General features: G+C 38.8%; 1 protein-coding gene across 2 annotated transcripts; it reads right to left on the bottom strand.

Moving 5' to 3' along the window:
* Positions 1-1,155: 1,155 nt before the first annotated feature.
* Positions 1,156-22,361, bottom strand: AP4E1 (adaptor related protein complex 4 subunit epsilon 1). 2 transcript variants are annotated; one of them, XM_014874104.2, is made up of 21 exons: positions 22,169-22,361; positions 21,739-21,810; positions 20,791-20,914; positions 18,641-18,714; positions 17,136-17,257; positions 16,194-16,353; positions 15,557-15,723; positions 14,907-14,980; positions 12,667-12,789; positions 12,469-12,578; positions 12,081-12,220; positions 10,740-10,852; positions 10,483-10,601; positions 9,492-9,794; positions 8,820-8,934; positions 8,332-8,467; positions 7,516-7,771; positions 6,201-6,776; positions 4,639-4,823; positions 3,795-3,952; positions 1,156-3,348 (listed from the first exon to the last, which is right to left on the bottom strand). In XM_014874104.2, the coding sequence occupies exons 1-21, from the start codon at positions 22,328-22,330 to the stop codon at positions 3,188-3,190; spliced, it is 3,450 nt and encodes a 1,149-aa protein (XP_014729590.2). In that variant the 5' UTR covers positions 22,331-22,361; the 3' UTR covers positions 1,156-3,187. The 2 variants fall into 2 exon arrangements, with proteins under 2 accessions (XP_014729590.2, XP_088028655.1); XM_088172529.1 differs by lacking the exons at positions 21,739-21,810; positions 22,169-22,361 and adding an exon at positions 19,825-20,110.
* Positions 22,362-23,084: the final 723 nt, after the last annotated feature.

The following is a 23,084-nucleotide window of genomic DNA, read 5'->3' as shown; positions in this document are numbered from 1 at the left end:
GATTTGGGAATAATTAGCAGAAAGCAATACAATCCAAGAGATTTAGTCTGTATATAAGAAAAGATCCTGCCTCATACTGCCATGTTGCACTTCCTCCACTTCTCCTACCGAAGTTTGTTTCAGTAAAAATGCCTGAAAATACTTGGAGTAAGGAGGTAGAAGCTGACAAAACAGCTGAAATATGGATCCAATACAATCCAATAAAATCACTTTCCTACTGACTCCTAAATGTCCCGAACTCACAGGGCACACAGCAGTGGAGCAGTGAGGCCTCCTGGTACCCAGGGCTTTGGTCCAGTCTCTGCTAACCTGTCAGTCCAGCACTGTCAGTACAGACTGACTGGCCTCTGGCTGCCTCTCGAGCCACCTCCTTCATGCAAACTGGTTATGGGCTCTCTTCCTTCTAGCCTGCTTCTCTGCACCTTATTCCCCTTCCTGGAAAACAGGCTCATCCTTCAAGATCGACCAAGTCACAAAGAAAAGCAATTGTAACACTGTGGAAGATGAGGATACTCGTGACAGAATTTTCAATACAGAACTAGATGGAATAATATTCCTTTGCAGAGTTACCTCTGCAGCTCTGTTTCTGAGACAGCTGGATGCTGGATCAGGATCTGAAGGACTGCCAGCACTGAAACACCGAGGTTCTCCAGGGCCTGAGCTCCCCACCTCAGCCAAGACTCCTGTCACACAGCCACAGCTTTGTTACACCAAACAGCCTCGTGGCTCAGCTCAGGGCTGCAACCACCACCAATTCTGCCAATGGCACACTTCCCAAGCTCCCAACTCCACACCAATGGCTTATGTTTGCACTCGAGTTTAAAATATGCTATTCTTGTCAGCTGTGAATAACAAGAGTTACTGAAATCTCCTGTGATGCCTAAAAACAAAATCACACTCTGGCAATATTCCATAAAAAGGATTGGACAATGTGAGCTGGCACATAATGCTGCTTAAAAAGTAGTAGTCCACTGTTTTGATAATTCCAACTGAGCAACGGGACATTTAGATTATTAATGGATTCAAGATTTCTGCAATGTTACACTCTCCATCACTGTTCAGATGCAAATAGAAACAATTGAACTAGAAACTAGTTCTTAATATGCAGAAACACTGCTACGTGTGATGGAAAAGAACAATTAACGACTATCAAACTTATTTTTTTTAATAAAACTGAATTTTATTAAACTGCAAGAAATGTAAATATGGTGATAGATTCAGAATAGTATTTGTTGGGCAATTCAAAAATAAAGACTGACACAGGTACAATTCCCTGTAAACTCCATTAAGTGGTATTACCATAAAGCAATTAGAATCAGAATACTGATACCTTAACATACACTATTCATACAGTGAAAAAGGTTACAGAGAACATTACATTAACAGAAGGCATTGTTGTCTTTGCAGTTCTTTAAACACCAGGACATTGAACATCTCCTTGCTGAAATGGTTTAAATGCATAGGCCACAAACAGATATTTGTATTAGAGTTCCTATGATTACAGAAGTCCAATTGCATAACACAACTCTGATTTACCAGCAGGGAAATCATCTGCTGGAAATTATTCCACTATAAATCAGTTTTCATTTATATAAACTGTCTTGAAATGCCAAGTAAACATTAAAGTATGCAGAACATTAAATATATTTACAGGTTCAGTGCACTTTAAATTCCTCAGTAAGAGGGTACTGAAACAACAATAAAAAAGAAACTTTGCTTGGGTGATTATAGTTGTGATAACATAAGTAGCTTGACTTAAAAAAAAATTGCTACCAGCACATTAACATTCTCACAACAATTTCATGAACGTTTACCAAAACATCAGCAAAGTAAAAGAATACTTTATTTTTCTTTACAAACAGTGCTTATGAGAATCAGTAATGCTGAAATAGAAGAGTTTCCTTGTTACTATTAAACACACAAAGGAGAGAACTCCACCACAGAATCCCTTTACACCATGTCTGAACTGTGTGTACAATCTTGGATGCTTAAATAGAAAACATGACCAGCTATAAATAATACTCACCAGGACTACTTCTCATTTAGCATCTAAATAAATTAAGATTGCTGGATTTTCAGCATTCTGAGGTTACTTCAGGAAGAGGAAACAATCTGCTCAGACACATTTGCTGCTCTGATTTAATCCCTCATTCCTTGCTGCAGTTCCCAGCCATGCACACACACACAACACAGTCACATCTCTGCAAGTCAGATATTTGATGAATCATACTGAGGCTATAAATAATTAAAAGTAAAAATAAATGGAGGTTTTCCCCTTGTGAATTTTCATGCACAGGGATTTTGGCCAGATTAAATTTACACGGTGGACTGGAAAGCAATGAACATGTTCACTACCCAACAATCAAGGCATCAACATGTCCACAGCCTAGTGTCCCCAGCTCAGTCATCTCAGACTTGATCCACATGGAACTTCATCTTAGACATGCACAAATACTCAGTGACTGTCACAGACCCCTATGGAAAGGGAATGAGACTGAAATTAGGGGCAGGAAGAACTGCAGACAAGAACTAACCTGAAGGGCTTTAGATAATCCCCCTGGAGGTGCTTCCAGACAATTTCACATGCCTTACTCCTATCAAAAACCTATTTAGATGGTATCCCTTCCATGGTAAATACCAAAGATCATGGGAAGTGTTTTACTCCCTAGAATCTTTTAACTGTTTTAAAACCATGCATTTGTTGCTACATAAGTTATTTTATATAACCACCAGTATGGGTCTTGTTGCCAGCAGTGCTTAAAAATAGCTTTAGAAAAATTATCAAAATAAAATTAGATAACTGATCAAGTCTGACCTCATAATGGAAATATGTTTTCTTCAAAATCATGTTTAAGTATTCTTGCCATGAAGAATAAGTGTTGGCATCTATAAAAGCTGTGTAATAAAAATAAATACTTTCAGTCATTTACAACAAAATTAATATACATTTCACTTACACAGGTAACAATACTTTAATGTACTGTACAGTCCTGAGCATGTTTTTGTAGGGGTAATTTAGGTCACCATTTTTCCTCCACAAGTCCACTTGGACATTGCCAGATGGAAGAAAGCTTTCAATACTTGAAGAAGCAGTATCTTAGTTTAGCTTTGGTAATTATCTGTTCAAGTGCATAAATCTTTCATTTGCTTTCACATACCAAATAGATTAAGGCAGGCACTATTGTTCTCAGGATTCCTCCATCACCTTCTGACACTGATAGAGCAAACCATCTGGAAGAGCAGCACAAGGGGACCTGAACCACAGGGCCAGCATCCCTGAGTGAGTACGGCAGTGCAGCAGACAGGGCACAGATGGAAGGAGCTGGCAGGCCAGGATTCCCTCATTACCTGAGAGACCACAGGAAAAAATGAAGTAACAATTACCAATTAACAACTGCTATAGCAGACTTCACAGAAAATGCATCTTTCACACTCCATGTCTGCTGTTTTCCCCTACTCTTACCTCTAACTCATGGAACACATCAGCACAAATCATGCCAAAATCCCAGCTTCCTATTTGTCATACAGCTTCATTCCCTTTTTGGCCTACCACAAACTCTTCACAGTGCAAGTTTTCTCCCTTGTAAAATCCACTGTTTGCTGAACACTTGTACCTTTACATCACCTTCCCACAGACCCCTGAGTGAGGCAAACAAAGCCCATGGGACACCAATCCCTTGTTTACCATGCTCTCAAACATTTCCTGTCTTAAACTGTAAGATACTCTCTTCCATGCACTTGTTTTCCTGGGACAAATTATCCTGTGAGCAACCCTACAGCAAACTTTCATTTACCTATAATGTCAACTCTGTGGAGTTTCAGCTTCTGTTGCAGTGTATCCAGGGCTGCTGAAAGGGAATTTTGGCAGGATGACATTTTTATATTCTGTTTCACATCATTGGAAAGGGACAACCACAGCTTCCCAAAATCTTCTGTAGTCATTTCCATTGGCCTAAAAGGAAGTTCACCACACATAAATAATATATATAAATCAGAACATCTCTGATCTCAAAAAAAACCCGTATATAGAAGCAACTGGACAATGGAGCACACAGTAAGTAAATACGTGTTAGTCAAATCAAACTCCTCCTCTACAGATTAACATTTTTAAAATGTTGCTATTCCTTGCTTTAGATTTCTAAACTTTAAAAACTTAATTTTCAAATTTCATTTTAAAAGAAAAGTCTACTGGACAAAGGACACTTGTATTTTTCCTATTCCTAAAATAAAAGCAATGCTCAAAAATGAGGAGAATGAACTTTCTTCTTCCTCTGCAAAAGTTGTCAACCTTTTCATACAATGTTCTGGTCTGTGTACTCAAACCACTTGTTTCCTCTTGACATGTTTACATTATGCCATGTTTCAAAGCATCATGTCCTTCTGTTCTCTGTTCTGCTAGCCTCCTCAAAAACAGTTACTGTCAAGATTCTCCCTGCATTTGTACTTCTTGCTGGAACTTTGCCCCTGTTTTGCAAGTATAAAATAAACCTTTATTATCTTTACCAGCCATCTCAGATTTAAATTAGCTGTTCAAGGTGAAGCCTTATATTCTCATAGTCAATACCCAAATCATCCTACCTTTGTCTAATACTGAGATGAACAGAATTGCTTTTAAAAACTGCAGCTTATTTTATTTACCTGATGAAGTCCATCAATGACAAAGTTACTGAAAATTCAAGGCGAGTTTCCATCTCTGACTGGTAACTAACAGAGCCAGAAAGAATTGCCTGTGTACAGACTTTGTTCATCCTCATGCCTTTCTGGCAATGTTCCACACTTTGAGCTTCAATTACAGGAAACTGGGAGGTAGCACTCTCCAAAATCTATATAATGTCATAAAAGGAAGAAAGAATGTAAGTCTTGCTGTCAAGTTGTGCAAGTGATTCAGAAACAGCCATAAAACTGTATAAGTGCCTTTTATTTCTGTTGATTTTTCTTGGACTATTTGACAAGTGAACAGAGCTACCATTTCTCAGCCCTCATGAAGGATAAATCAATCACTAACACCTACAAACTTTCTACGAGATGCATAGCACCAGTGAGATTGATCGCTGACAATTGGCTTCTCCCAGCTCCAAAGAACTGCACCAAGAACCTGAATTCTGTGGCTCAGTCCCAACATAAATTAATGCACAAGCAAGCAGCATCACAACATACCTCAAGCTATACACTAAAAGTAAGAAGTTGAGAAAGCATATGTAATAAAAAAGGAGGATTTCTAGATTACTCAGTAGTCCCTGGCTCTACAAACAAACTGGTAACAGAAATTCTATCCATGGTGGTGGTCTGGGTGGGAATTTAAGTGAATTAGAAGAGGAATCTAGACAGAAGATGCTCACTCTATCAATGCCAGGACAAGTTTGATTCAAGTCAGAAACTGAAAGGAAAGGGACTCCGTAACCAATTAGCAGTTCCTTGATTAAGTCAATTCTAAAAGAAACAAATCTGCTTAACTCTTTTCATCCAGTTATCACTTGATGAGTTGCTTAGTAATTCTGTGCTTCTTTTAGCAAAATCTGTGGATAGCTGTACCAATTAGCAATTCCTAACTATCTTTCCAAATATTCAAATGAAGTTTTAATTATGACTATAACATGCCTTTACCAATCATACTTAAATCTCTATTGCAGCCAATGTAAAAAAAAATAAACTGATCAAGCCCTCTCTACCCTCAACTAAATGCATGAGAGTGAACCATGACTGATGTATTTGAAAAAAAAAAAACAAAAGAAGCTTACACAAATTTTGTGTCAGGAAAGCGTCATGTTTGTCTATCGGGTAAATACAAACGAATGCACAAGCACAATAGTCACACCCAGACAAAAGAAAGCTACACTGTGAGGTGAACTCAAGTCATAGCACCCCAAGCAGGAGCAGTGAGGTTTGCATTTGGTTTAGTCTTTGCATTCAGAATGGAAAAATCAAAAAATCACACGTATTTGTTATACAGAGGCAAACAAAATCAAGGTGAATTGAAAAAGTGAAAGGCTATCTTTTATAGCCAATGACAGTAAGTTCATAATAAGATTTCTTTCACCTCTTTTTAAAAGTATGTGTAACAGCTGTGCCACAGGTATTAAGGAAATACTTTGGAAAAAGGCATGCCTACCACATTAAACCAAACACTGCACAGCTAAATGCAAGAAAAATGCAAGAAGTTCCAAGTGAATTGAAAATACATTGGAAACGAAGTTCCTTACCTGAAAGTGTTCTGTTTCTTCAAACACTAAGTTCACAGCACAAAGTGCAGAAGTGGTTTTATTTGAAACAAAAACAATGAGCAACAGAGAGTCATCTGTCCACACCTTACATAAATGCAGAGCTAAGGCATCACTCTGACAAAGTCCCACTACTTCAGAGTGAGGAAGCTCTTCAAGTTGTTCTGGTAAGGAAGGGACTAATGGTGTTTCACTGGCACTTTCACATTGAGCACTTGGAGAAGGCTGAAAAATTTCATTATTACTACCAGCAAACAAAGATGACTGTGACAGCCTGTTAGGTGAAAGTCTGTCATCCAGCATAGATTTTCTGAGGGACTGAGGTGTTTCAAATGCTAAATTGTCTTCTACAATATCTGAAGAAGGGGAGGCTTTCCTTAACCCTGTGTGCATACTTCCCTCAGAGTCTTCCACATTAACAGGTACTGTGTCAAGTAAGGGACCAAAATCTGAAGCAGCACTGTTTTGCAAGCCTGATGCCTCCTCACTCAACTGTTGAGTTTCATTTATCTTTGATTTCCTTCTGAACTTTTGAGTAGCTGTGTCTGCTTTGCCCATCTGAAAAGGAAAGAGAAAAAAAATGGGTGGAAAAGTCCCTAGCAACCAGCTGTGTTACTGTTAATACCATGCAACAGTGAGGAAGGACCAAGGAAATCAAAATAGATGACAAATACAAATAGATTCCAAACATTTTAACGGACCCAGAGGTTTGCTGTATCTCTTACAGAGCACTAAATCATTCTTGCATTTATAGGCAAGAATGACTCTAGGTTCTCTTAACAAACCAAAAACTCTTATTAAAGACTAAACAAAGCTAGTTTCTGGTTAACTAGTGCTAAGTGCTAAGATTTGAGCTGGCTAATATGATGCCAGTCTTAAGATATTACCTAATAGTGAATTCTTTCATGTTCCACATACTACCAAACATAAATTTAAAATGGTCTTTACACAGGATGTCAAATTCTAGCCTTACACCCAAATGAATGGTGACAGCTCTGCAAGGCTGGGTCAAGGAACAATTGTTCAGGAAAACTGACACTAAAACTTGGAGCACAACATGTAAACAGAGGAAAGTTCTAGTTACCAAATCAGATCTACCTCAGAGGTTGCTTCAGCAAGCTGTTTCAGGTTTCAATAAAATACTACACTGCAAAAGTAGTTCTCAACAGTTTTTCAACTACTTGGGGGGTATGTTGTCTTATCACTAATTTGATCTCCATTTGCATACAAGTATTTATAATTTTAAATAAGAACATTTATAAATTTTAAACTGTTAAGTCTCAGAAGAATCACTTACCAGGCTGACACCAGCACTCGATCCCAGCCCAATGAACAGAGTTGATGCTAACTGCTGCTTCTCTTTGTCTTCCTCAGACAGGCTGGCACCTTGATCAGGCTGCAATGCAGGAGGCTCCCCGACCTGCCCTGCTAACAAGCTGCCACAAGGCACCGTTTGTGGCTCGTTTCCTTTCCCTGTTTTGTTTTCTTTCTTTGGAAGGTAGCCTTCTTTTCCCCACAGCTTGCGTACTCCCTCAAGTTTCAGAGTATTTGTTCTATAAAGACAAACAAAACAAAGCAGGATCAGCCATATGAACATGTTCATAAAAACATGCCAACACTCAAACACCATTCATTACTTTGGTACTTTGATATACAGGAGTGAGTAGTAAAATATAAAGATTCTGGAAAATATTCCTGCATACCAGTGTAGCAGAGTATAAATAAAGTTATTAATTTCTATGAAACTGTGGATATGGAATTAATGGGTAGTTCACTATAAGGAGCATCTTACACTGCAAACCTTAGCCTCACTTATCTTTAGAAAAAGAAAGATGGCAGAAAAAATAGTAAACAATATAATCATCAGATAATCCTGCTCCAATTTTACTGCATGAACACCTAAACTGCAGTCTGTGAAGAAAGTGGAAGAGTCTGACCACATCAGCTGTTTTTCTAGTTATTACACACATGCCCCTACCTGATCTTCTCATGCAATAGAGGTTTCCAAGTTCAACTGCATTCTTTCTAGTTCCATGCAAGGAAGCAACAAAGACCCATGATACTGACAAGAACAAGCTTAAATGTACTTCACTTCAAACATAAATTCACTCACTCTTTGTGCCCCATCTCAGCACTATTCCCAGATGTATCAGAGCCAAAAGATAAACCAGTGGGGGACTGTCTGCCAGTGACACCAGAGGAGGACACACTTGAAGCAAAGGACAATCCATAAGGTTCAAAATTCAGAGCTGCAAGACAGATAATTTTAAAATTACAAGGAGGCATAAAAAAAAAAGAAATATTTAAATCTATTTGCTGAAAACAGATATCCCTGTACTGCTGGACTTTTCAGGCTTTCACTTTAATAATCCTATAGGGCAGCAAGGATTACAGTAAGACTTTCTCACCTGCAGATCAGCAGTCTATGTACATCAGCTAGACAGAGGTAGAACTAAAATTTAATTTGAACTTAGCTCTTGTCTACAGACAAGAGCTGCAATAAGATACTATTATTTTAAGAAGATAAATTAACTGTACACTTTAATTGTTAACACTTATCAAGTATTTTATCAGTATTAAATAAATGCAGTAAACTGTCACCTTTTTCCTGAGAAAGCTTCTCCTCTTGTCTCTGGTGATGGGGCTTATATGGTGCTGCACCATGACCAAGGCCCTCAGCCACAAACCCATCCAGAAAAGATAAGGAAGCATCTACCTACACAGAATTAAAAAGCATGAAAAAGCAATGAAAATATTTGCTCTACATGAGTCTGATGTTTCCAAAAGAATATTGTGTCTTATCAGCAAATCAGGATCTTCATGTCACATCTCCCATATCTACCAGTTAAGATGCTATATGGACAGAACCTTTTCCATAATTTACTGTGGAAATTTCATGGTCAAAATCAGTGTTTTTTAAATAGGAGGCAAATCCTTTGAATTCAAAAGCAATACTGTATCACTAAAGCAGGCCTACCTCATCTTTGAAAAAACAAAAGACAACTAAAAATAAACCAGTGTATGAAATGATAATTTTGCTAAAAACTACTCCAGCTTACTTAACTAAAACACCATGGTTCTTTATCTTTCAGTACAGAACACTATGATTCATCTCACATGCCTGAAGAATGTTTCAGAAAAGTCACTTTAAGCAGACTTGCACCCAGTGAGAACTGCAAATACCATTCATTTTGAAAACACTTTTTCACCGAAGTATTCATCCCCCTGAACTACAAAGAGGTTCATGAAAAACACGCATGGAATGTGTCTTACCACCAGGTCAGTGCAACTAGCATCAAATGGAAGCAAGCTTTTCATCAGTGCTTTGTCTTCACACAGATGCTTCAATTCAAAGGCATATTGTCTCAGGCATGTATCCAGAGAGCTGCTGAATTCTTGGATTAGTTCATCCACTGTTTTTGAGCAGGAGGTGTGTGATGCTATCTTGGTGACTGCAGCCATTATCCACGCTTTAGTTTCAGAAGTAACAAAAGTCTTCTTCAGCAGGCTGTGCAGCTTTGTCAAAATAACCTCTGGATCAACATCTGTAACAAGACTGAAATATTCTCCCAACACCTATTCACAAAGAACAGACAAAATATACATTTAGAGCAAGGCTTTCAGTTTTGAAATTAGAATATAGTACTAAATAACAACACAATAAAATCCACCTCACATTCAAACTATTAAACATGTTCCAAGTCATTTCTTTACTATGTTGTGTTTTATAAGGCAAAGGGTTGAAGTGGCCTTTGTGCTTACCTCAACAGACTCCAACTTCTGGCTTTTTAAAAATCAAATAACTGTCTTGAAAAGAAAGCTAAACATAACCAGGCCCTGACGAAACACCATTTCCTCAAACTGCAGCCTCTCCCTTGGGTGGGGGCTGAAGCTTCCCCAGGTATCAGCTAACACCAGCACAGCAGTTGGCCAGTCATTTGCAGGGCTACAAGAGCATTTCACAACCACATCTGACTCATTTGGATGAAGACAGAAAGGCTCTCTCTATGTAGCCAGATCCAGGTGGCTGCAAAGCCATTCCAAGAGTCACCTGCCTTAAAGGGAGCAAGTCAGCTTTCCCACAAACCACAAGTTAGTAGTTCTCAGTCACCAAAGAGGTCACTAAAATGGATTTCAACATGTTAGCTTGACTTCAAGTAAAAACTAAAAATTAAAAGTTTAATAACTATTTATGAAAAACATTATCACCTTTGACAGCTTCCAGAAATGCGTGTATGGAATTCTGACCGTGTGTCTACCTTACCCAACTCATAACTTGAAGGAATTTCTGGGGATATAATTTATCTTCCTCCTCAAGTAATGTTAAATAAGACTGTACTGCATACATCCGGAGCTGATGATCTTCTTCTCCATCATCAAATCCTAGACAGAAAACAGCACAATTTCTTTGAAACACAACAACATATCCTACCAAATATTTCAAAGTACATTTTAACAAAAGAAAACAAACCCACATTATTAAGGAACACGTCTAATTCTTCAGAGCGTGCAGGGAGTTACCTTCAGCCAACAGCCTCAGAAAGTTGTTTGGGATGTCAGAATGCACAACATCACCACCAACCGAGAACACAGCATTCATTGTCTGGATGAACCACTCATTGCTAGGGGCATACGTGTCCAAATGTTAAGGAATGAAATGCTAAGGCATAACTTTTTATTTCTTATTTAGAGTATTTCATAAAGAATGCCCATCGTGATATCCCCAGTAAGTTGGGGATCTGATGGGCTAATATCACATCTATCTAACTAAAGAGGAAATATTCCTGTATCTTTTAAAAAGTGTTTAGTAAATGTCATGAAAACTGGTGGTCAGTTAGAAAAGTCTTAAGTTACTGCTGTGTTGAAAAAGTTGAGTTTATGCAGACCTCACATGCTAGGAGCAGAAATGTTCACATTTGTCCTACTCTATTTTAAGCTCACACTTGTCCTGTGCTAGGCTTCCAGACAGTCTTTTGTTTACCCAACATCACTTGATCAATGACAAAAAAACAGTTCTTTTCAGCAGTGCTTTGCTGTTGATTTATGACTTTACAAAAACATTTTTAAGCACTCCACAGAAATCCTCAATGCTTTTTTAAAATATATTTAACTTTTGATCAGCCTTTGCTGACTTTGAAAGTTGGCTTTTGCCTTCTCTCAGACATGTCCTGAAAACATACAGTTAATAAATGGAAATTTTTAACAGTACAGAAAGTTCAGTGTTATTGCATTCTGCAGGACAACAGAGCTTTTTTTAGTGCATTACTCCACACCAAGCACTGCACAAACAGGATGATAAGGAAGCTCTCTGTTATCAAGAGCTTACAACTCAAATTATCAACAAAAACACACACAGGAATCAGGCAGTGGCAAGTCTAACAGTAATGTCCATCAAAAGCCAAATCCCTAATCATCATTTCCATCTTGTATAGCATTAAAAAAAAAAAAAAAAAAATCTTTATTTCCATCAAAGTGTGCTGTTCTTAAAATCCATACACCAATGAAGCATTCTATCAGGGAAGATCAATCCCACAATTCCAAAACAGCACTTCAAGTAGCACTGAGACATCTCTCTCTATGCACTGGTATAAAAATTCAAAGTTTGAATTTAAAACACAAGATTTTAATGCTAAACCCAAAGCCAGTATTTGTGTGCAATTAGTTTCTCTCAGTGAAATACAAGAAACACTATAATCATTTTTGTAGGTACTTTCTTTTGCATACTTCCTTTGCATTTGAAAGGATGGAAATCACAGCTCTAACACTTCCTACTTCACAAGATCATGGAAGATGCTTTGATAGATACCAATGCTACAGGTGCCTGAGCTCTGACTTCAAAGTTTCAGAAAAATAAAAGGATATTTCTCAGCTAGTTCTGCTATTTTGCCAACTAAGTTGATGATAGCATATTCTTCTTTACTTTCTTTTAAGTAGTCGAGCATCTTCTGGACTATGACAATTACATTCTGCCCATTTGTAATCCTATAGAGAAGCTCTAAAGTCTGAAAGAGAAAGCACAAAAATGTTACTGGTTCTGATGACTCAAAAAAGGAAGCAGGCAAAAAGCAGTTTTAGTACACCAAATTGAGCAACTGTTCTTAAATGAAATACACTGCTTATCTACAGAGCTTGTCACAATAATACTGTTTGTAACTGCTCTCTCACAATTATGGAAACATAACACTTTACACTACTCATTTTACAAAACCTTAACATTAACTTAATTTTTGACATTTAGAAATTCACTGACCTCCCTTTTAATAATGGGATCTGAATGGTCCAGACATTCAATTATTGTCATCTGGTGCTGAAGTGCCAGATTTGGATCCTGCTGGATAACATAGGTCAGAGCCTTCAAACCTGGAATGTAAGTGATTGCAAGTGATGTAAGGCAATGCTACCACTATGGTCCAATTAAAGACAGCATAATGAAATCAGGCATCCTTACCTAAGTATTTCAAATTTATTTTGGGTGACAAAACAAATTTTCCAATGCACTTGGCAGCCTTTTCAAGTAATTCAGATTTGGGATAAATGGTATAAATTGTCTGGACACATTCAAACAAGATGGCTGCAGGAGGAGAAGATACATAATTAATGTGTATTGAATATTTCTGTAGTCTAAAAGTTTTTAACAAACAAACGACCTTAGTGTTCCTCGAGGACTGGCAGTGCTGCCCCACTCCCACTGAATCTAACCAGACAGCACCATCTGACATAAGAAGAAGCAGGTAAAAGTCTGTCTCCTTTAGTACATACATGTTTTAATTAGCCCCTGACATTGTACATAAAACCTTCTGTCCTTAAAGTTCTTCCAACCTTGAAGTCTCCTACAGCTGCCCAAGGCACTGGACCAAGATAGTCTTCAGGAAGCCAATAAGCAACTATAAAGTATTTGAGACAAATTATTTTTGGTAACTCATACCTTTTCTTAGCTACTACCAACAGCAAAAATCATCCCAAGAACATTCTTGACCAAAAAAAAAATCCAAACACCAATCAAAACCAGAAAAAACCCAACAGCTTTGTACAATTGTTTGAGAAAAATCTAGAAGTAAACTGAACAATACACAAAAAAGTAACTACTCCCTTATGGCAACAATTTGGGCAAAGATTCAGACCAAGTTAGTCTCCCAAGTTAATGAAGGCTTAAAATAATGATGTAATTTTCAGTTGTTCTTGCAATTCAGTCACTAACTGAACTGTCCAGTAGCCAACCCCCTCTCTTCCTCAGCCATTACAAAGTAAATCTGAGAAAGACTAGCACAAGAGAACTGCCTGCAAGAAAAATGCCATAACCAATGATTTTTTATAAGAAAGAGCAACCTCTCAGAATTACATTTTACTTTCCTCTGGGATTATCAACTATAGTTTTATACAATGCTTCCCATAGGTGAACAAAAACTACAAATTTAAATTCTGTGTCCTTGTACAAATCATAATGAAGTGGCCACTTTGTCCCTTTAAGTGCTCAAAACAAATTTAATGTTTAGCTCTTGGCAAGTGCAAATAGTCTGTATTAAAAGTCAACACATCTCCCAGTAACTTGTATGCTCTTGTCTAAAAGAATAGAAGCAATCAGCTGAATACTCTCAACATCTGACAGATGCTTCCTCATTTATTATTTACTAGAAGAGAATACTTCCCCAAAGCTCCCCTTTTTATGGAAAGGAAGCTTACACAATGCTTCACAACATATGTATGATGTAGGTGTTAGATATCTACAGCTTTCGAGCCATGTTCCTGTTTTGTTTTACCCTATCCGTTGTTCTAAGAAATTCTCAATTTTCTTTCCATTCCATTAACTCAGGGACTTTGGCACATCTGCAGGCACATCTGCAGGGCTTTATTTACAATAAAAAAATTGGGGTGATAGGTTTTTTTTAGTGGTGAAACAGCTCTTAAGGTAAGGTTCTAGAGCATCAGAACTGGGATTTTGGGCAGGTATTAAGACCTGAGGAGAAGACAAAGAAAAAATTGCTCAACTTTTTAGTAGGAAAAAAGTTAACAATGCAACTATTCCTTTTGCTTTGTAGTAGCAACAAAACCAGCTTTCTCTACTGAGAAAATAATTAACTTCTACCAAAATGAACCTTCTGCAATGTTTTAGAAATTTTCAATTGAGACATGTGCCAAAGACATCCTTTCATAAGCAGCACTATCTCTGAAGTCTGGGGGTGTAATGTTTATTAACTGTGCCCAGAGGAGGAGCCCTACACAGCTGCAAAGAACTGACACTGTCCTTGCACACCACTGCCTTCCTCAGGGCAGTGAAGAGAAGACCAAAGCATTTCTAACACACACAGATGTATCAGCAGGATTTTATTCTGTTGCTTCTTTCAACTTAAGCAATGTCCAATAAAAGCTCTCATGAAGCAGCTGACTTGCTGTATTTAAGGGCAGGGTAAATGTAAACACAGGATAAAGGCATTTGAGCCAAACAAATTCCCTGTATATAGATGTGTTTTACTTCAATAATACAAAATTTATAGTGTACAGCAATGTATCACTTGTGCTGCTATTTACTAGTGGGACACTTAAGAATACAATTAATGTTAAGATTATAATTAGATTTTTCAAAAGTACTGTGAAAGTACTTTAGCACAATTAACTACTCATTTTCTATTTTTTCAAATATTGATAAATAATTATTAAATTATTGATAATTGATAAAATAACCTTACCCACCATATGTAATATTATGATTAATCTCTGCCCTTCTTAAAGATTCATCTAGAACATCATACATCAATTCACTTGTCCTGTTTAAGAAAATATTTACAATTAATTGCAGCACTAAAAAGAATGCAGTATTATTTTTCCAAACAGTTCAAAGCTATTATAGAAACCTGTAACACATTATTCATATCCACAAATTCAATTTAACACAGCAGAGCTCTTTAACATGATCCTAAATGGCATTTAATAGGATGCTTGAAGCTTTCAAAAGAAACATTTACCATATTGTAAGAATAAAAACACTTCCCTTGCTGCTTGCATAAATAAAAAGGTCAATAAGAAAACGATCACAGACAACTAGGTCCTCACAAAATGACAGCACTTTTTTAAAATAGCTTTACTCCAGATTTTCACTATAATTTGGTAACATTGCAATAAAGTTCCAGTAAAATTACACTTTAATCACATTGCACAGCAATCGTTAAGACAATCCAGACGCTAAGAAGCCACTTTTGCAGAAATTAATCTGCTCACTATCTTGGTTAAAACTAATCTGCAAGAATTTCAACACTGAAAAACTCTTACAGTCAATGAGGTGCAGGCTGTTACTGTACCCTGTGTACCTCCAAATTATTAATTACAGAGAAAAATCTGGTTACCTTGGATCCTCTTTTCCCAACAGCCCCAAAATTCTCAAAAGCTGAATTTGTAACCATGGTGCTGGCACACTGTGATAGTTGAAGTCAGCAGAGAGCTTTCCTCCCACCACCTGCTTCAGGATGGTTACAAAACTCCCAGTCAAGTCCTTGTATCCAGATGAGTTTTCCTATATAATGAAAATAAAATACAATACCAACTCAAAAGTAAAAATAATCCACAACTTCAGTAAGATCAAAATACCTACACTGATAGTTACATGTCTTCAAATAACAATTCTGCCCTCAACTCCCAGCAACCATAATCTCTTCACTTTAAGCCTATGCTCTTTTCTCAAACATTTGCAAGGGGAGCAGGTGTAACACATTTACAAGGAAACTTCCCTTTAACCCACTGTAGGACTTAGATCCTCTAGCTAAGGACCCAGCAAGGCCGAGCATTCAGACCCTGCAGGAAGTGGATCTGTCCAGCTAAATGGAGAACTGGCAGAAACAAACATAACACATGACCACATAAATTAACTTTTTAACTACCACAAGTGAGGTTTTTTTGCAAAACCTTTGTAGAGCACACTGTGTATTTAAAATAAAAAGCAAAAATATCTCCTAAATTCGGTTGTGCCTCTAATTCTTTGCCTACCTTAATCATTTGCAGATAAATATGTAAAGAAGCAGCCATGACTCCAGCATCCCTGTCACATAAAGCCTTTCGGAACTTATCATGGATGTGCTGAACTTGATTAGGAGCAATGAGATAGAATTTATATAAAGCTTGAACAGCTTTTCTTCGGATAATTTCCCTGAAATGAGATTTACACTTAACAAAACAAGTGTACTTTAAGTACTTGACTTTACAAAAAACTTGCTAGATCCCAGAACATTGTGACTTGTTGAGATGAGAACCTGTGTTTTATATATTAGTAACAAATGACTTGACAAATACCACCTAAGCGAGGAAGTGACAAAGCCAACTTTAAAGTCCAGTAGGGATGGATGTCAGATTAATGATTTAAAACATTGTCCACCAAATAAACAATTAAATAGGCCATGACTCATCTGCTGTGGTCATACATACAGCTCCAAAATATATATGTCTAGAAGTTACTGAAATAATTCATTCTGCAATTCCCTTTCTAATCAACAATTACAGCATTTTCCTCTATTTACGGGATATAGTAAACTACAATTCAAACAAATCAAGGGTATCCACAGATATACCTTTATCATTTTCTCTAAAGAGCTTCATGAAAAAAGCATCAGTGGAGTTCAAGGATCTGGATCGGTTTCCTCACCTATTTTACAAACACTTCCTCATGCATATTTGTTAAAAGGACTCCAGCAAATAAATTCCTTTTACCTATCCACACTAGCTATGAAAAAATTGCTATCTATTCAATACTCAGTCAAACTGCAAATAAGTGAGACAAGAATCCAAGAAAAAACACAAGAAAAGGACTAATTTCTAAAGGTGATGATTAGAAAAGACCAACTGAGAAAAGAAACACCAGTTTACTAAAACTACCTCCAAAATTAAATTATTCAGCTGTACAAGGCCATTTGAAATTTTGTAATTAATACATACTTAGAATGCTGAAGCTTGTCTTCTATTAGAGGCAGAACAGCTGGAATCATCTCCCGTGGAAAGATCTGGCTGACAACAGTTAATGCCATGCACACCTCTACAAGATTAGTGCTCTGCAAGTCCTGTTACACAAAAGACAGTAAATTTTTTCTTAGACTTTTAAATTCTGCACAGACATCCCTCAAATCTTTCACAGGCAGGCTGGACCTACCCCCCTAGAGAGCCCACCCACAGCCAGCATCCTGCTCGTGTTTGAGAGGAGCCAGCTCTCACTGAGCTCATCAGGTTCTTCTCTTCCACAAGAAGAGGGAACAGGCAGCTCCTCACACTCCTCTTACAGAACTACGTTCTTATTTTAAACGTGTGCAACATTGACATGTAGAGCTACCATCAATTTTTGTTTACTGAAATGATTGCAAAAATATGTTGAGTGGATCAGGGAGATGAGTCACTTCCCACAGAATTCAATAGTACTCTCTCTACTGCTTTTGATCTAGCCAAAACAATTATAAAAAATGAGGAAGCTCAATAATACTGCCAATTACCTACCTGTACACTAAAATATTACCTAACTCCTAAGAAGTAAACGCAAATTACAAGTAATGTTCTACAAAACTAACAATCTCAGTCTGCCCTAAATGCAATTAAATATAGTAGGTATAGCTCACTGTAACTTTAAACCAAAAAAGAACAATGGATGAATTTATTAAGACTAAAATTATTTTTCAAAACAAATTAAATGTGTGAGATTTCCAGCTGATATAACTTGCTTTGTTCACCTCTCCATAAACTTCAGTACTTATTTGGGTTTAGTTCTCTGTGAGTTTCAAGCCATATTTTTAAATATTATCAAAGTTTTCAATCACAGCAACAAAACGAGCATCACTTTCAATCTATAATTTCTGGGACTTTGGCCTACTGCAGTATAAAAGTAAACATCATACAGGAAGAGTTATAATAAGTCCTAATTGCCACATGTAAGAGACAGCAGTAATAGATTTTCAGTGGCACCCCAAAACGTACTTCCATTTTCTGTCAAAGTTACCAGATGAGCTCAGAGAATGTAAACAGACACTTGCCATCAGTGAAAAGCCAGAGCTAACATTGCAATATGCATGCATGGCTCCTCCTGCAGTTGAGAATGTACACGAGTGGTACATTTATAAAGCAAAGTTTATGGCGTAGCTCCTCTGAAAAACTTTTAAAATATGGCTTCAAGAGCACAAACATCAAAATCAAATTAAAAAGGCATGGAAAGCCATTTCAGATGGTCATTGCTAATCAAAGAAACAGCAACTTTAGAGAGGAATATGGAAGTACTTAGATGTTTCATGACAAAACAGAAGAACTGGTCCAAGGTTTTCACCCCACAGCACCCCCAGCATGTTCCAGCCAAAGCTCTCTGCTCAACCAGAGTCTTTTCCACTGGCTCTTCTCCTGGCACATGGAAACAGCCTCTCCTGTGCCTGTAAGAGTTTCTTTTCTTTTTTACTAAAACACTATACCTTCACAACTGTGTTCACAAGTAGAAGTAGCAGTTCATGATTTTCATGCAGAAATAGAGAAACTGCCAAGTAACCTATAAAAGAAAGCAGCCTTCATTACTATTTTCAAGCAATTAAGCAACTTTATGACAGAAACTTTAAGACTGTAACACAAGAAGCGTTAACTCAGATACAAAAACTCAACAAAAATCCTGTTGGATAACAGTTGCTCATGTCTTAAATATCAGGACTCTTTTTCCAGAATTCTAACAATTAATAAATTGTGAGAAGTAAGAGACATTACAATACTCCTACAGCTAAAGAACAGTCAAGAGCACCATTATATTATAAATCACTTCCTGGAAAACTAATGTCTTCTCTGCTCAGGAAAAAGTCTATTACTTTTAGACTACAGAACACAAGTGCTTTTTCTTCTATCTGTTACTTTACGTTTTGCAAATAATAAAACTACTCTTCAAAAAATTTTCATATTCAACTTGGAATATGCAACAGTAAATCCACCATCCTATGCCAAGAACTCCTTTGTTATTTCTTAACAATGAGGAAACCATTCCAGAACCTAGGAAAAGAAACCTTCCAGAAACCTTTTTTCTCTAAGGCCCTTCTCTGCTTTCAAATTAAGGGACTTAAATGAGGTGTAGGAAGAGTGTGCTACAACTTATAGCAAGAACTGTACTTCAGAGACAGATTTTAGAGAATTCTTGGTTCATGCAGGGCTTGGGGATCAAGATGAACAACTTGAAAATAAATAACTGTACTGGCTGGACTATCACACTGATCCATCTGCTTATGATCATGGTCACGATCAGCTGAGGACATACACAAAGGGAGAGTTCACTCTCCTGAATCTAGACTCACACTGGATAAACAAGTCACTCTTCTTGACCAGCTCAACTGAGAATTCCTCAATACAAACCCTGGTATATTGCACCAACAACTGAAAAGATTACCCTCATGTATAGCTACAGAACAAAAACAAAAAAAGAAACCAAAACAGGCACATAAACTCTCATGGTAATGTCCTTTTATCAGATCAAAGCTTAAGGGCACTTAGTGGTCAGAGAACTTGAAGCAACCTACATTAAAAACAAAAAGTGCTGCTTCACTAAACCCTTCTCAAAAAGAGCCCTAGTATGGAAAGTTCTCAGTCTGAATAATAAGACACACTGGCTCTTGACACTTACAGAAGTCAGAAAGTTTTCTTCAAAATAGCTTATCATCTGCCTTCCCAGCTTTGGTGAAGACAAAAATTCGTAATCTCTACCAGAGCATCTGTACACTGGCTTTCATTACTCAGGGAAAAGCAACTTTAATTCATCACTTGTAATGGATTGTCTCAGAAACTCCAGTACTTGAGTGGATGATCCAGGTGAAATTCAAACAAAGGATATCAAACAAGCATATCCCACAAGACACTGCCTTCCTTCTGTGCATGCAGACATGGTATGGCTTGCAGTTAAACCATTTTCTCTGCAAACAAGAAGAAATGTCTTCATTTGGCAGCTGAATCAGCAACTGCAAGGAAATTCTCTGGATGAGACAGGCTGACAGACATTTCACACTGCATCTGTTGGAAACAAGTTAATAGCCACATTGGCAGGAAAAGAAACCAATTATGGAATTTTAAAGAAATCTGAACTAGCCTTCAAGATTTCTTTGGCAACTGCTGTCTCTATGCTGTAAGGGCCTCCTTATTTGCCTCATTCCCTACACTCTTTGTAAAATAAAGAAAAAAAAAATCCTACAAGCACCAAAACAGAAAATATTTTTCTGACAGAACCATCTTTGTCTAATCATGCACTAGTACTTGGAAAAGAAACCAGATCCTGAAAGAAATTAATTTTCTGCTTGGTGTGTTTAACAAATATTCTCTGCAATTATTTGTTTACTGGTGTCACAATTCAAAACAATAAAAGAGCTGATGATTCAAAATAAATTCATTTCCCCTGCCTTCTGTGCTTCAAGCACACACAGAGCACCTGACAAGCTAAGGATCTAGGTAATTTCAAAAAGTAACAGAACATGAAACAAGACCAAGAAAGTAGAGGAACATTTGAAGTAGGTTGTATTTGAGATGAATTATAAAACCTGAAAAATTTTAAAACTGGGAGTTTGAGAACATTATAAAGGCTACAGCTCCATGCACATACCAACTCTCTTCTCCAGAAGATTCCCTTGCTGGGCAAGTTTGATTGCATGAATGTATCCAAAGGAAGACTCGTAGCCCAGCATTTCACAATAGATGAGTCTCACCATGCATTCTTTCATCAGTCTCTGAAATACCAGAAACAAATTATTGAAAACTCTGACATGTTTTATGCTTTTCTTCACTGCTCTACTGAAACGGAGTTTATCTCATAGAAACACGTCTATTCACACATTTTCTAAAATTTTTTCTTTGTCATGAACTTCTTCTGCAAAGCAGTATTAAATTTCTGCTAAAAAGGCAGAACTCCCCCTATTTTACCCCTAAAAAAGTTCTTATTTTGATTCGCATGCATGTGATCAACAATAGACTAACTATGACAATATAAAAAATATTAATTATCTGAAGCATTATGATAATCACACTGTTAATACTAATTATTTTTTTACCACTTACTACCCTGACTTAGGATGGTTTCCCACTACATGCAAGATAAAACTTTATTTTTCCCTTCAAAGATCCTCACTCGTGGGACTGATATATGTATTAACTCAAACCAGAACACATCCTCTCCTGAAACTCAGGCATGACAATAGTGCATACAACAAAGCACAGCTTCTTACAGATCATGAACTAATTGTAAGAACAATGTCAGCCTGCAAAAAGCACGATTTGATAGAAGTAGTTTATCACTCAGCTTTGCTGTTTGCATTATTTCAGACACTACAGAATGACAGATATTGGTTCAGTTTATTCACATCAAACAGAATCACAGTGTTCTCACTATTTAACCATGCTGCAAAAACATATGTATTGGTATTTTTTAATGCTGATTATTAAATATCTATAATGCAGATAACCTGCACATCCACCTGTCATAAAGAGTGAGAACACTGCTGTCCTTCACCTTCGGTGTGCTGCTCCACAGCCTGCAGCCACTAACAGAACTTACAAGTGTTGTGGAGGGGGCTGAAACTGTTGCTTTCAAACTGGTTAGTTCCTGCTGGATTAGTTTTTCTTCTTCCTAGAAAAATTAAACTTGTTTTTAACCTCGCCTAGATTTCCCAGGCAGAATGTTAAAGAAGAATGAGAGGAGACGCGGTAAGTCAGGGTGCCCCACGCTCTCCTCAAGGCCGTGTGTACCTCACTGCGGGCCGCTCGCCTCCAGCACAGCGGCCGTGCTTGCCCAGCCCGTGCCCCAGAGCGGCAGAACGCGGCCACCCACACAGGGGAGATTATCGGAGGGTTTAGCGTGGGCTCCCGAGCTCAGCCCGACTCAGCCCACGGCCGAGGGGAGACGCCGCTCTCGGAGCCCCCAGCCCAGCCCCGCGCTGGCGCCCCCGGGGCGGGAAGGGAGAGGAGCCCGGCCCCGCAGCCCGTACGTGCTTGGAGGTGAGCGCCGTGATGCTCCGGATGAGGCTCCCGAGCCGGGAGGAGGCCGATACCCTGCCGGGGCCGCCGGCGCCGCCCGGGCCGGCGCCCGTGTCGTGCTGCCCCAGCAGCCCGGGCAGGGCGCTCAGCGTCCGCTCCACAACGTCGCTCATGCCGGACCCACTGCCCCCGGAAGAGACGGGCCCGGGCGGCCCTTTCCGGGGCGGGACGGGAGGCGGTGCCGGCCATGAGGGGCGGCAGGGCAGGGCGAGGCGGAGCCGCTTCCCTGGGCCCGCCCGTCTACCCGGCTGGGCCGGGAGGTGGAGCTGGAGCCCCGCGCTCGGAGAGGGGCAGCTGCTGGGGCTGAGGCGGGCACGGAGCCACTGCCAGGGCTCTACCCTGAGGGAGCGGGGCTGCCCCTGGGGATGAGGCGGGCACGGAGCCATCGGCACCGCTCTGCCCTGAGGGAACGGGGCAAACCCTGCGGGTGAGGCGGGCACGGAGCCATCGGTACCGCTCTGCCCTGAGGGAACGGGGTAAACCCTGCGGGTGAGGCGGGCACGGAGCCATCGGCACCGCTCTGCCCTGAGGGAACGGGGCCTGAGTGCGTCCCGCCCGCGGGGGTTCCTGTTGTCAGCACCACCAAACAAAGACATTTCAGGGGGTCTCAAAAGAGCAGGATCACAGAATCAGTTCGGCTCAGGCCTCAGACCACTGAGTCCGTCACCATGTCAAACACCTTCATGCCAACTAGACCATGGCACTCAGTGCTGCATCCAATTTTTCTCAAACCCCGCCAGGGACGGTGACTTCACCACCTCCCTGGACGGCCCATTCCAATATCTAACCAGCCTTTATATGAAAAAATTCTTTCAAAAGTCCAATCTAAACCTCTCAATTACGAAAAATACTATTCTTAAAGTGTGG

This window comes from Sturnus vulgaris, chromosome 13 (assembly GCF_052056855.1).
Source record: "Sturnus vulgaris isolate bStuVul1 chromosome 13, bStuVul1.hap1, whole genome shotgun sequence".
In the NCBI taxonomy this organism is placed as follows: domain Eukaryota; kingdom Metazoa; phylum Chordata; class Aves; order Passeriformes; family Sturnidae; genus Sturnus; species Sturnus vulgaris.
This window is presented reverse-complemented; position numbering and strand designations above follow the sequence as displayed.

What these genes read in the sequence shown, in the direction of transcription:
- AP4E1 (XM_014874104.2), bottom strand. Translation starts at nt 22,330, where the DNA reads ATGAGCGACGTTGTGGAGCGGACGCTGAGCGCCCTGCCCGGGCTGCTG. An exon ending in TTGGGAAAAGAGGATCCAAG is followed by an intron (nt 14,981 to 15,556) that starts GTAACCAGATTT and finishes TTTCTTAAACAG; the next exon opens with GACAAGTGAATTGATGTATG. An exon ending in ATCCCATTATTAAAAGGGAG is followed by an intron (nt 12,221 to 12,468) that starts GTCAGTGAATTT and finishes TTTCTCTTTCAG; the next exon opens with ACTTTAGAGCTTCTCTATAG.